This window comes from Schistocerca serialis, chromosome 1, assembly GCF_023864345.2.
Source record: "Schistocerca serialis cubense isolate TAMUIC-IGC-003099 chromosome 1, iqSchSeri2.2, whole genome shotgun sequence".
Classification (NCBI taxonomy): Eukaryota; Metazoa; Arthropoda; class Insecta; order Orthoptera; family Acrididae; genus Schistocerca; species Schistocerca serialis.
The window spans coordinates 1,127,612,415-1,127,625,908 of record NC_064638.1 but is presented as its reverse complement, the minus strand read 5'-3'; the positions used below and the strand labels follow the sequence as shown (position 1 = coordinate 1,127,625,908).

The window sequence follows — 13,494 nt, the reverse complement described above, 5'->3', positions numbered from 1 at the left end:
ACTGTAGACGCTATACAACAACATGGCTGTTATCGTTCAAGCAGTGGAGCGCTACTCCGTTAGTGATCTGTTAATGTGCGACTCATTCTTGAGTACCGCTCGAGTGTATGTGATCTCGCCAGGCCAGATTAAAAGCAGACATCGAAGGAATTTATAGGCGTGCTGCTATATTTGTTACCGGTAGGTTCTATGAACATTTGAGTGTTACAGAAATCCTCCGAGAATTCAGATGGGAGTTCCCATTTGAAAGGAAAGACAACTTCCTTTTTGCGAATCGCTACTGAGAAAGTTTACAGAACCGGCTGAACGATTTTCTTTCCACCAACGTACAGCACGCGTTAAGGACAATGAAGACAAGAATAAAAATCAAGTTTCATACGGAAGCACACACTAGGTTGTTTTTCTCGTGCTTCATTTGCGAGTGGAACTCGAAATGGAATGACTAATAGTGGTATAAGATGCTCCCCGCCATGCACTGCATGATGGATTGCAAAATATGTATGTAGGTGTAGATGTAGATGTCAAACACTCCTCACATAGAGCTACCGTCGGTTTGGAGGACTACTCTGTGAATCCAATGGCAGTCGGACTATAAAGGACGAGTCAATGACTTCATTTGCCACGATACTCACGAGTATATTGGTGTTTTGGTCGTCAATCCTAAAGTTTGTTTAATTTAGTTCTTTATTCATGCTGCTATGTAGCCATATTCTTCATTTCAGCTTAACTCATGTATCTCACATTATCGATTATATGTCGTATGTAGCCGGCCGGAATGGCCGTGCGGTTCTAGGCGCCACAGTCTGGAACCGCGTGACCGCTACGGTCGCAGGTTCGAATCCTGCATCGGGCATGGATGTGTGTGATGTCCTTAGGTTAGTTAGGTTTAAGTAGTTCTCTAGGGGACTGATGACCACAGCAGTTAAGTCCCATAGTGCTCAGAGCCATTTGAACCTTTTTTTTGTCGTATGTACTTAGCTTTGCGATACTATCCCTCCACCATTCCTTTAACAGTTGCTTTCAGCAACAACTCACATTTGTTAGCACACTGGACTCGCACTCGAGAGGACGACGGTTCATACCCGCGTCCGGAAATTCTGATATGGGTTTTCCGTGATTTCCCTAAATCGCTCCAGGCAAATGCCGGGATGGTTCCTTTGAAAGGGCACGGCTGACTTCCTTCCCCATCCTTCCCTACTCCGACGGGACCGATGACCTCGCTGTTTCGTCCCCTCCCCCTATCAACCAACCAACCATCCAATCTTTTGAACATTCCTGGAAGATTAAAAGCGTGTGCTGGACCGGGACTCCAACCTGGGACCCCTACCTTTTACGGCTAAGTGCTATAGCGACTGAACTATCTAAGTTCGACTAGAGCCCGTCCATATCGCTTTACTCTACCAGTATCTCAGGTGCTACCTTCCAAATTTCACTGAAATTCTCCTGCGCACCTTGTGGCACTAGCATTCGCCACTGCGAAGACATGAATTAGCCGTAGCCTGAGGGATTGTTTCCAGAGTTAATTTTCTCTCTGCAGTGGTGTGTGCGCTGATTTGAAGCTTCCTGGCAGAGTAAAACTGTGTGCCGGACCGGGACGCTATGCTCTAGACCTTCGCCTCACAGACAAGTGCTCTAACGACTGAGCTATCCAAATACGACTCACCAACCGCCCTCACAACTGTACCTCCGATTGAACTTCATCTTTTGCTTACTCTCAACCAGAGTCCCAAGGTTCTAGCGCCGACCGGCACACAGTTTTGATCCGCCACGAAGTTTCAAATCAGCACACACCTCGCTGCACAGTGAAAATTAATTCTTGATTCTATCTTTTCGGTTCACTGTATTCTTTATTACACCTTTTTATTGTTGTAGCATGATATTTTCGGGCCATCTTCGGGCCGTACTCATGCAAACACTTTAAGAGTTAATTTCAATGAGGAAAGTTATGCGTTTGTGTCCAGTAAATTTGGAATGGTAAGTTCTTATGGGACCAAACTACTTAGGTCATAGGTCGCTAGGCCTACGCACTACTTAACTTAACTTAAACTAACTATGGGCAACACATACACCCATACGCGAGGGAGGACTCGAACTTCCGACAGGAGGAAGCCGCACGGACCGTGACAAGGCGCCCTAGATCGCGCGGCTACCCCGCGCAGCCTTCGCCAAGTCTTTGCAGTGCGAATCACCACATCGTCTGTACTCTCAAGTACGACAAGGTACCTACTCGCACCTTCATTGTCACGCTTTGTGACCAGCTGTCCTGCGAGATGGCTTACAGCAGCGTGAACCTTACTATAGGGTGATTCATAGGCGGACCTCCATCTGCCACGGCGAATGCGGGCTGGTTCCCCTTATTCCGCATCAGCTACACTATGTCGGCGATTGCTAAGCAAGCAAGTTCTCCACGCTCGCGTACACCACCATTACTCTACCACGCAAACATAGGGGTTACACTCGTCTGCTGTTAGGCGTTCCCTGGTGATGGTGGTGGTGGGGGATGTGTCCACCGGGGGCCGAACCGCACAATAACCCTGGGTTCGGTGTGGGACGGCGGAGGGGTGAAGTGGACTGCGGTAGTCGTCGAGGGGTTGTGGCCCACTGCGGCTGCGGCGGAGTCGGAGCCTCTCCGTCGTTTCTAGGCCCCCGGTTAACATACAATGCAATACAATATAAACAAGGGTGATTCAGGAAAACCTTTACAAACTGACACAACACACCGAGCACAGAACAAGGATCAGTAATGACATAGGAAACGAGTGTCGCAAAGGCTGTCCAGGGCTACTAAATGGCGTTGCAATTATTTAGTCGCATACTACAAATGGGCGCCTACAGAATATGCTCAGAGTTTTAACTTGATATATCGAGACACGCCTGACATCGACGCTGCATTGAACGGCGCACCCTTTCAGAGATATCTGGGTATCTCCAAGAAATCCTGCTGTCGCAACAAATGGTTCAACAATCCTGCCCACTAAGTCCTCCGCTGATGTTAACAAGTGTTTCATACACAAGGTTCTTCAGACACCCTCACAGGAACTCGATTGGGGACATCTGCTGATCGTGGTGGCCATGCGACTGGCCCACCCGACCAGTCCAGAGGCCGGGATAGATTGCCTGCGAATGGTCCTTCACTTGTCTCTGAAATGTGTGGGGGGCACCTCGTAGTGAAATCAAACGAATGCGGCGACGATAGGCACGGAAACATCATTCAGCATGTGCGGCAGAACCTCTCGCGGGAATAAGAGGTACGTGCGACCATCAGGTCGATGTGGGAGAATGTTCGGCCCAGTTAAACATTATCCGTCGATGCCAGCCTGCACGTGACCGTAGCGCCATCTCGTTTCGTTTGCGACCCCTGTTCGTGTGAGATCACTGATTCTTGTTGTATGCCCGATGTATCATGTCAGTTTGTAAACGTTGTTTTGAATCATCCTGTATGATCATATATAATAAAATGTGGACCGACAAGGGGCATGAAAGTCATAACAGAGATTAGATATCTGCAAGTTCCGTCTTCACTAAGTCTTTATCCGTCGTTTGGTTCGTCGACTTGTGCCTCTCCCTCTTCCCGAGCTGCAGTTCAGGATTTTCTTGGGTAGTCATTTATCTTTCATTCCGTTCACATCTTATTTTTGTATTCAGTTACATCCTCATTAACGGTATGTACATGTAACCCATTCCGAACATTTTCATTTTTAAATACATTTGTTCTTGAGTGGCATTTCACTCTTCACAAATATCTCATGTCTGCTGCTTGTACTCTGCTGTTGTCTTTTCTTTTTTTGAATTACCCAACTCTCAGTTCCACAGAGCACTAATGGTCTCGCCATAGTTTAATAAAATTTAATTTTTGTAACTTTTCAGGTTATGTGCCTAAATGTTCTGTTTATTGTCTTACATAATACCTGACATTTGTGAAGCTTTTCATCTGCTTCATTACCATAATATGAACACGGCCAAGATATTTAAGATGTGACACCTGTTCAACTATATCGTTGTTAATTACTATCTCCGACCGTATTTCGTCTTTCGTCACGAAATTTTAAGATCGTATGCTGGATGTATTTGGTTCATCCGATGTACTGGAGGTCCCATTCACATTCCTATATCCTTACCTATACACGGTGATTCCGTGATGATGTTATGAATCTTCACTGATAATGGAGATCAGTAAATGTATGAGTTTTGAGGTAAGGGACATGGGGCTGAAAACTACCGAGTAGAAAGTTAAAAGCGAAAATCGTTCTGATACCTCTGAAAATGTTCCTCTTCCACTGCAAGTTCTTTGCTTTCCATATTTTGGGAGGAGGTGCTATAGACCAAAACAGGCAAAAATTGTCGAGTAAACTTGGGCTCTAAAATGCTTACCTTAAGAGCTATCAGCACTTGTTCAGGAGAAATATATTTCACAGTAGCAAAGATAATGAAGTGCTCATTGTTCTTAAAATATGCACTTTTAGAGCCCAGGTTTACTGGACATTTTGTTCTTCCTTTAGTCCACACTACCGTCTCCCAAAATATGGAAAAGCAAAGAGCTTCGAGAATGATTTTTTCGCATTGCAGGGGAGGAGTGTGTGCCGGTATGAAAATTCCTGGTAGACCAAGACTGGGATCCCGACTGGGACTCGAACCCAGGACCTTTACCCCTCGCGGGCAACAGCTATACCGTCTGAGCTGGCTGAGCACGACTGACAACCCTTCCTCGCAGCTTTTACTTCCGCCAGTACCTCATCTCCAACCTGTCACGTCTCCAGTAATACTCACTTGAGTCGCCGCCCTCAATATCTCGGGTTTGTTACCGCAGCAGTGTTAACTCTACCTTAACACAGAAATATAGGTAGGTATGCTGATACGCATATTGTGCATTGTTTCACTCACTGCAGTGAAAGACAGCTACAAAGACTCTTACGCTGAGCTGTTCTCACAACGAGGCCACCACGTCGTAACACTGTTGAATCCTGTTTCGTCAGAGGACTGTTGCCGTACTCTGAGTTTTGTCTCGTACGTCTTGCTGAGACATATTGCAGGCTATTTCTCTGCTGTGAAAGTACGCTGTAAGACCAAAAAAAGCGATGCACTCGAAAGAATAAACTGAATGGGATGTGTGGTATCGATAGCTACGATGCCACGGCGTAAGTTAAGTTGGCACTACTACGAGACACCGACGACAGCTCCCTCTAGCAAGCGCTGTTGAGATCTACGAGCTCCGCTGCAAATTCTCCCCATTTTATCAAGAGCAGACGGCCTGGAAACATCGCTTCAACCTCAGATTGCTATTGACACTATGCTCACCGTCGTAAAAAGTTGTACCGAGAGTTCTATCTCACCTGCCCCTCCTAGCTTCCTACATTCGGGCAACCTTTCAGTTTTCAGGAGCAGACCCACGCGCCGCCTTCCAGGTGGGATACAAAATGATGAACATGTACATATAAACAAATGATTGTAATTTCAGAAAAAATGGATGGTTTATTTAAGACAAAGAGGTCCACAAATGAAGCAAGTTAATAATTCGTTGGGCCACTCTGGCTCCTATACAAGCAGTTACTCGGCTTGGCATTGATTGATAGAGTTGTTGGATGCCCTCTTGAGGGATATCGTGCCAAATTCTGTCCAATTGAAACGTTAAATCGTGGAGGTCCCGAGGTGGTTGAAGGGCCTGACCATAATGCTCCAAACGTTCGCAGTTGGAGAGAGGTCTGGTGATCTTGCTGGCTAAGTCAGGGTTTGACAAGCAGAAGGAACAATCGCCGTGTGGGGCGGCCATTGTCTTACTGAAATGTAGGCATAGGTGGGCTTGCCGTGAAAGGCAACAGAACGGTGCGTAGACGTACTGCTGTGGTGTAAGAGGGCTGCGGATGACAACCAAAGGGATCCTGCTATGAAATTAAATGGCACCCCACACCATTTTTCTGATTGTCGAACCCTGTGCGGGTGACATTCGGGTTGGTCTCCAGACACATCTTCGCTGGTCGTCGGGGCCCAGTTCGAAGCGGTACTTGTCTCTGGAGACAATTCTCCTCCAGTCAATGAGATTCCAGGCCGAATGTGTCCGACACCACTGTAAACTGGCTTGCTGGCGTATCGAGAACGGAAGGGGCGCCATGAGCTCAGCCTCCTTTCTCTGAGCCACCTATTAGTGGTCCTTGTGGTCACTGAAGTGCCAGTTACACGTCGGACCGATGATAATGATAAATCCGGGGCTCTGAGTGCCTCTCTGACCAGCGTTCTGTCCTTCTGTTCTATCGTCTCTCTAAATGAACCACTTCTTTCTTGACTCTGTGTTCGACCATGGTTCCCCCAGTCCTGGCAACACTGTCGAATAGCGGCATCGCTCCTATTCAAATATCGTGCGATTCGTCGACTACCCCAACCGCCTTCTTTGAGACCAACAACACGACCGATCTCAAATGCTGACATCTGCGTATGCTGTTTAGGTGCCTGTCTGCGAGGCATAGTTACTGTCCAGCTGATACACGCAGTGAAATTCACGAAAACTTTGTGCCCTGGTATCGACATGTACTCTGTTTACTATCCTTGCCAGGTTCGCGAAGAAACTGAGCTGTAGCGTCACACATTCATGCATCGGCCGCCAAAGTTTACAATTTCGCATTTTCCGTCGGTACATGTTTGAACTTCAATTTGTGGCCAGTTTCCATAACTCCTTCGTGGAGCGTTGTTTTCTTTTATTCTTTTTTTTACCTTAGAGTGTATTTCCACCCGAAACAAAGCTTATTGGGATAAAAAACCGAGTAAATCATATTTACATTATTATCCTCTAACGGACCCCCGCAGACACCACGGGTCCATTGCAAGCAACGTACTCAAAAAATATCCGTGAACATACTCCGAAATTTTTTCTGTAGATTTCTGTTTCATCCCCCGTGTACAGAATTTTCTGGAACACTTAGTGAGGCAGTCCCTGATGAAACGCAGATCAAAAAGTAAATTATGAAAACAAGATAGTATGAGAACATCGCCTGCCGATACTGAAAGAGAGAATATAAAGAAATAAATGTGCGGGGAATCCAAGATGGGCACGCGTATTACACACATCAAAAGAAGTTTTGCATCACCTCGGTTCCGAGAGTCCCGGAACCTGTACAGAAAATTGGAATAGAGATCAACATAAACACTATTTCCGCCCTTTTTATTGCTCATGAAAACCACACATTGCATATTGTACCACCATACATCGAGACCGTCGGAGGTGGTGCTCGGGATTGCTGTACACACCGGTACCTCTAATACCCAGTAGCACGTCCTCTTGCATTGATGGATGCCTGTATTCGTCGTGGCATACTATCTACAAGTTCATCAAGGCACCGTTGGTCCAGATTGTCCCACTCCTCAACGGCGATTCGGCGTAGATCCCTCAGAGTGATTGGTGGGTCACGTCGTCCATAAACAGCTCTTTTCAATCTATCCCAGGCATGTTCGAAAGGCTTCATGTCTGGAGAACATGCTGGTCACTCTAGTCGAGCGATGTCGTTATCCTGAAGGAAGTTCAAAATGGTTCAAATGGCTCAGAGCACTATGGTACTTAACTGCTGAGGTCATCAGTCCCCTAGAACTTAGAACTACTTAAACCTAACCTAAGGACATCACACACATCCATGCCCGAGGCAGGATTCGAACCTGCGACCGTAGCGGTCGTGCGGCTCCAGACTGTAGCGCCTAGAACCGCCTGGCCACTCCGGCCGGTCTGAAGGAAGTCATTCACAAGATGTGCACGATGGTGGCGCGAATTGTCGTCCATGAAGACGAATGCCTCGCCAACATGCTGCCGATATGGTTGCACTATCGGTCGGAGGATGGCATTCACGTCTCGTACAGCCGTTACGGCGTCTTCCATGACCACCAGTGACGTACGTCGGCCCCACATGATGCCACCCCAAAACAGCAGGGAACCTCCACCTTGCTGCACTCGCTGGACAGTGGGCCTAAGACGTTTAGCCTGACCGGGATGCCTCTTAACACGTCTTCGACGATTGTCTGGTTGAAGGCATATGCGACACTCATCGGTGAAGAGAACGAGATGCCAGTCCTGAGCGGTCCATTTGGCATGTTGTTGGGCCCATCTGTACCCCGCTGCACGGTGTCATGGATGCAAAGATGGACCTCGCCATGGACGTCGCGAGTGAAGTTGCGCATCATGCAGCCCATTGCGCACTATTCGAGTCGTAACACGACATCCTGTGGCTGCACAAAAAGCGTTACTCAACATGGTGTCGTTGCTGTCAGGGTTCCACCAAGTCGTAATCCGTATGTAGCGGTCATCCACTGCAGTAGTAGCCCTTGGGCGGCCTGAGCGAGGCATGTCATCGACAGTTCCTGTCTCTCTGTATATCCTCCATGTCCGAAGAACATCGCTTTGGTTCACTCCGAGACGCCCGGACACTTCCCTTGTTGAGAGCCCTTCCTGGCACAAAATAACAATGCGGACGCCATCGAACCGCGGTATTGACCGTCTACGCATGGTTAAACTACAGACAACACCAGCGGTGTACCTCCTTCATGGTGGAATGACTGGAACTAATCGGCTGTCATACCACCTCCGTCTAATGGGCACTGCTCATGCATGGTTGTTTACATCTTTTGGCGGGTTTAGTGACATCTCTGAACAGTGAAAGGGACTGTGTCTGTGATACAAAATCCACAGTCAACGTCTATCTCCAAGAGTACTGGGAACCGGGGTGATGCAAAACGTTTTTTGATGTGTGTATTAATAAGCTCTCAAGTTCAAAACCAGTCTCGAGAGTGAGGTGATAATTTATTTTTTCGGTCGTTTTCTGAAGTCACCCACCCAAGTGTTCAAATGTTTCCTGCACATATTCAACCCTGCGTTTGCACAGTCGAAGGAAGTGCGGCGTCTTTACCTATTGCGCTTTTTACAACGTGTTTAACACCAATTGTCCTTCCTTCGAAATCAGTAATAGCTGGAGAAATTCTAATTTAACGAATACGGGAGTGTTCGCTGCATATTTTTACCGTCATTACACTGCACGGAATGAGTGAGAATTAAAGGATAAAATACTGTCTGATGGAGACGTTCATGTCGCAGTAATTTTGAATGCGAATAAGCTCTCTCTCCCGCATTCGGTTACAAATTGTTTTGTGTTATTAATTTACCGGGTCCTGTGAGCTTTCCCCTCGATGTTAATCGTTTATGACTCATCGTATTCCAAATATGTTATATAACTGTAAAATAAAATTAAATCGTCATTAAAGCGGGGTGCGTTCCCTGTTTATTCGGCTTGGTGTACTTGCAGATTAGCAAATTGGATGAAATACAGCGATATATTTAATTAGTATCTAGTAATGTACATGACACGCACGCAAAATGTTTATGCATATATATAGATAATTTATTGGCTTTCTGCTTCAAACAATGCAGCCATTAAATCTAAATCTGCGTGACTACTCAGCAATACACACTTAAGTGCCTGGCAGAGGGTTCTTCGAAACATCTTTAGACGTTTTCTCTGCCGTTCAGTTAACACCGCTTGGGAAGAATGAACACTTAAAGCTTTGTGTACGAGCTCTGATTTTTCTACATACGATGATCATTTCTCCCTGTGTAGACTAACGAGGGTAAAATATTTTCACATTCAGAGGAGAACTTCGTGAAAAAATCTCGCCGTAACCAAAAAGGCCTTTGTTTTAATGTTTTCACTTCAACGCGCTTAAATTTGCGAGACTCTCTCCACAATTTCGCGATAACAGGAAAATAGCTGACCTTTTCTAGACCTGTTTAATGTTTTCCACAGTCATACGTGGTAAGAATCCCATAATGTAGAACAGTACTCAAACAGAGGACGAACAAGCGTAGTGTTGGCAGTCTCTTTAGCAGACCTGTAGCACCTTCTAGTGTTCTGCCTATAAAACGCAGTCTTTGATTCACCTTCCCCGCAACATTATCTGTGTAATCGTTCCATTGTAATTCCTAGGCATTTAGTTGAACTGACAGCCTTTAAATTTGTGTGTCGGCCGGAGTGGCCGAGCGGATCTAGGCGCTACAGTCTGGCACCGCGCGCCCGCCACGGTCGCAGGTTCGAATCCTGCCTCGGGCATGGTTGTGTGTGATGTTCTTACGTTAGTAAGGTTTAAGTAGTTCTATGTTCTAGGGGACTGATGACCTCAGCAGCTAAGTCCCATAGTGCTCAGAGCCATTTTTTAAATTTGTGTGATTTATCGTGTAACCGAAATTTAACGAGTTTCTGTGGATCACCTCACAATTTTCCGTAATCAGAGACAGTTTCCACTTTTCGCACCATATCGATATCTTGCTTAAATCATTTTGCAATGGTTTTGATCTTCTGGTGACTTTACTAGACGGTACATGATACCGTCATCTGCAAACAAACTAAGAGAACTGGTCAGATTGCCTCCTAAATCGTTTGTATAGATTAAGGACAGCAGATGGCCTGTAACATTTTCTTGGGGAACGTCGGACATCACTTCTGTTTTACTCGATGATTTTCCGTCGATTATTACGTTTTTTGATATTAACGACAGGAAATCACGAGTTCATATGGAGAACTGCAGCGATACAGCGATACACCATAGACACGCTATTTGATTTGAACTCTCTTGTGACCAACGGTGTCAAAAGCGATCCGGAAATGTAGAAATATGGAATCAATTTGAGATAGCTTGTCGACAGCTAATGAAGTAAATTTTGATGTTATGTTGTAATGTTGTGCAATAAAAGTAACTGCACTTACACGCTAACACCTGTATACGCAGGATGTTACGAAACAGCGTACTAAAAATTTAGGAGCTTGTAGTGGATGAAATTTTGAACGTTTTTATGTGAAGAATTAATGGCCGTAAATGTGAAATAAAGTTTATACTGCACTATGCACTTTCTGCTCATTCGATAGGGTAAATAGAACACCAGAAGACTGTAGAATAGAAAACGTTTCTCGACGTAGAGGACGATCAAATACGGTAAACCGCATCTGCGGCTACGCTAGTGTTGACAAGGTGATCCTGTGACGACCATCAACTTCTTTACATAATGTGCACCGACGAACCATGTTTCGTCTGAATCTCCGTAAGATTCCGCGGTCCCCTGTGACGGTGTTTTTCAAACGCCGTAAACATGCGCTCAATAACCTCAGGTACTGTTCCAATCCATCCAGCGGTTTATGAGACGTGCAAAGTACAGATAAACATACGTAAGTAAATACACTACTGGCCATTAAAATTGCTACACAAAGAAGAAATGCAGATGATAAACAGGTATTCATTGGACAAATATATTATACTAGAACTGACATGTGATTACATTTTCACGCAATTTGGGTGCATAGATTCTGAGAAATCAGTCCCCAGACCAACCACCTCTGGCCATAATAACGGCCTTGATACGCCTGGGAATTAAGTCAAATAGAGCTTGGATGGTGTGTACAGGTACAGCTGCCCATGCAACGTCAACACGATACCACAGTTCATCAAGAGTAGTGACTGGCGTATTGTGACAAGCCAGTTGCTCGGCCACCATTCACCAGACGTTTTCAATTGGTGAGAGATCTGGAGAATATGCTGGCCAGGGCAGTAGTCGAACATTTTCTGTTCTAATGGATCTGAGCACTATGGGACTTAACATCTGTAGTCATCAGTCCCCTAGAACTTAGAACTACTTAAACCTAACTAACCTAAGGACATCACAAACATCCATGCCCGAGGCAGGATTCGAACCTGCGACCGTAGCAGTCGCGCGGTTCCGGACTGAGCGTCTAGAATCGCTAGACCACCGCGGCCGGCGACATTTTCTGTATCCAGAAAGGCCCGTACAGGACCTGCAACGTGTGGTCGTGCATTATCCTGCTGCAATGTAGGGTTTCACAGGGATCGAATGAAGGGTAGAGCCACGGGTCGTAACACATCTGAAATGTAACGTCCACTGTCCAAAGTGCCGTCAATGCGAACAAGAGGTGACCGAGACGTGTAACCAATGGCACCCCATACGATCACGCCAGGTGATACGCCAGTATGACGAGTACACGCTTCCAATGTGCGTTCACCGCGATGTTGCCAAAGGCGGATGCGACCATCATGATGCTATAAACAGAACCTGGTTTCATCCGAAAAAATGACGTTTTGCCATTCGTGCACCCAGGTTCATCGTTGAGTACACCATCGCAGTCGCTCCTGTCTGTGATGCAGCGTCAAGGGTAACCGCAGCCATGGTCTCAGAGCTGATATTCCATGCTGCTGCAAACGTCGTCGAACTGTTCGTGCAGATGGTTGTCGCTTTTCTAACGTCCCCATCTGTTGACTCAGGGATCGAGACGTGGCTGCACGATCCGTTACAGCCATGCGGATAAAATGCCTCTCATTTCGACTGCTAGTGATACGAGGGCGTTGGGATCCAGCACGGCGTTCCGTATTACCCTCCTGAACCCACCGATTCCATATTCTGCCAACAGTCATTGGATCTCGACCAACGCAAGCAGCAATGTCGCGAAACGATAAACCGCAATGGCGACAGGCTACAATCCGACTTTTATCAAAGTGGGAAGCGTGATGGTAAGCGTTTCTCCTCCTTACACGGGGCATCACAACAACGTTTCACCAGGCAATGCCGGTCAACTGCTGTTTGTGTATGAGAAATCGGCTGGAAACTTTCCTCATGTCAGCACGTTGTAGGTGTCGCCACCGGCACCAACCTTGTGTGAATGCTCTGAAAAGCTAATCATATGCATATCACAACATCTTCTTCCTGTCGGTTAAATTTCGCGTCTATAGCACGTCATATTCGTGGTGTAGCAATTTTAATGGCCAGTAGTGTATAATTATCATGGAGAAGCATGTGCAGGTTTATAATATAATTAAAGAAGCCAGTACTTGGAATCTGAGTTGTTACGCATGTATTACAGTGTGCCTGTTACGTTTACCCTTGACACAGTCTGGACTACAAGTTTTTGTTCTCTCTTTGCTCACAGCTGCGGGCGAGAACGGCAAGGCGAGCCCCCAGCCAGCGACGTCGTCTGCAGACTCCTCCAAGGGTAAGTGCAAAGCACCCTCTGCCGCGCTCTGTGGCTGGTCGCCGCCTAACTATCTCTATGGTAATGTCGCGGAGGCAGTAGCCGAGTGGCAGGAAACACGCGCGAGGAATAAGTGCTACGGATGAAGATTCGCGACATGTTGTAGACTATCATAGATTTCTGTCTCGTGAAGTGACAAACACCAGGACGAAGTGAGTTTCCGTTTGTTCAGCTCTCTACCTTCCTGCCTATCGTGAGGTTAACAAGATCTCCAAAAAGCAACACACCTGCTGGCGACTTACTCTGAACTGGAAGAACTGGATTATAACGCGTGCATGTGAACAATGATCCGATGAGTGCCAGCGATGTACTATTGGAGTCAAAGGCGTATGTCAGACGGTTTCATGTATAGGCATAAGGCAAAACCACTGCATTAATTGTAGTGGAGGTTGGCGGGGTGTGGGGTTGGAAAGGAGTGTTTCTTTTTTAGCTTGTCGTG

The 13,494-nt window shown here is 46.4% G+C and overlaps 1 protein-coding gene across 10 annotated transcripts in view; it reads left to right on the top strand.

Moving 5' to 3' along the window:
- The window catches only part of LOC126416983 (sorbin and SH3 domain-containing protein 1), a 1,139,715-nt gene that overhangs the window by 509,127 nt on the left and 617,094 nt on the right, over positions 1-13,494 (top strand). For all 10 annotated transcript variants that reach the window (XM_050084918.1, XM_050084885.1, XM_050084932.1 and 7 more), the window contains exon 5: positions 12,954-13,016. In XM_050084918.1, coding sequence (XP_049940875.1) covers positions 12,954-13,016 — 63 coding nt within the window. The remainder of the gene's footprint in view (positions 1-12,953; positions 13,017-13,494) is intronic.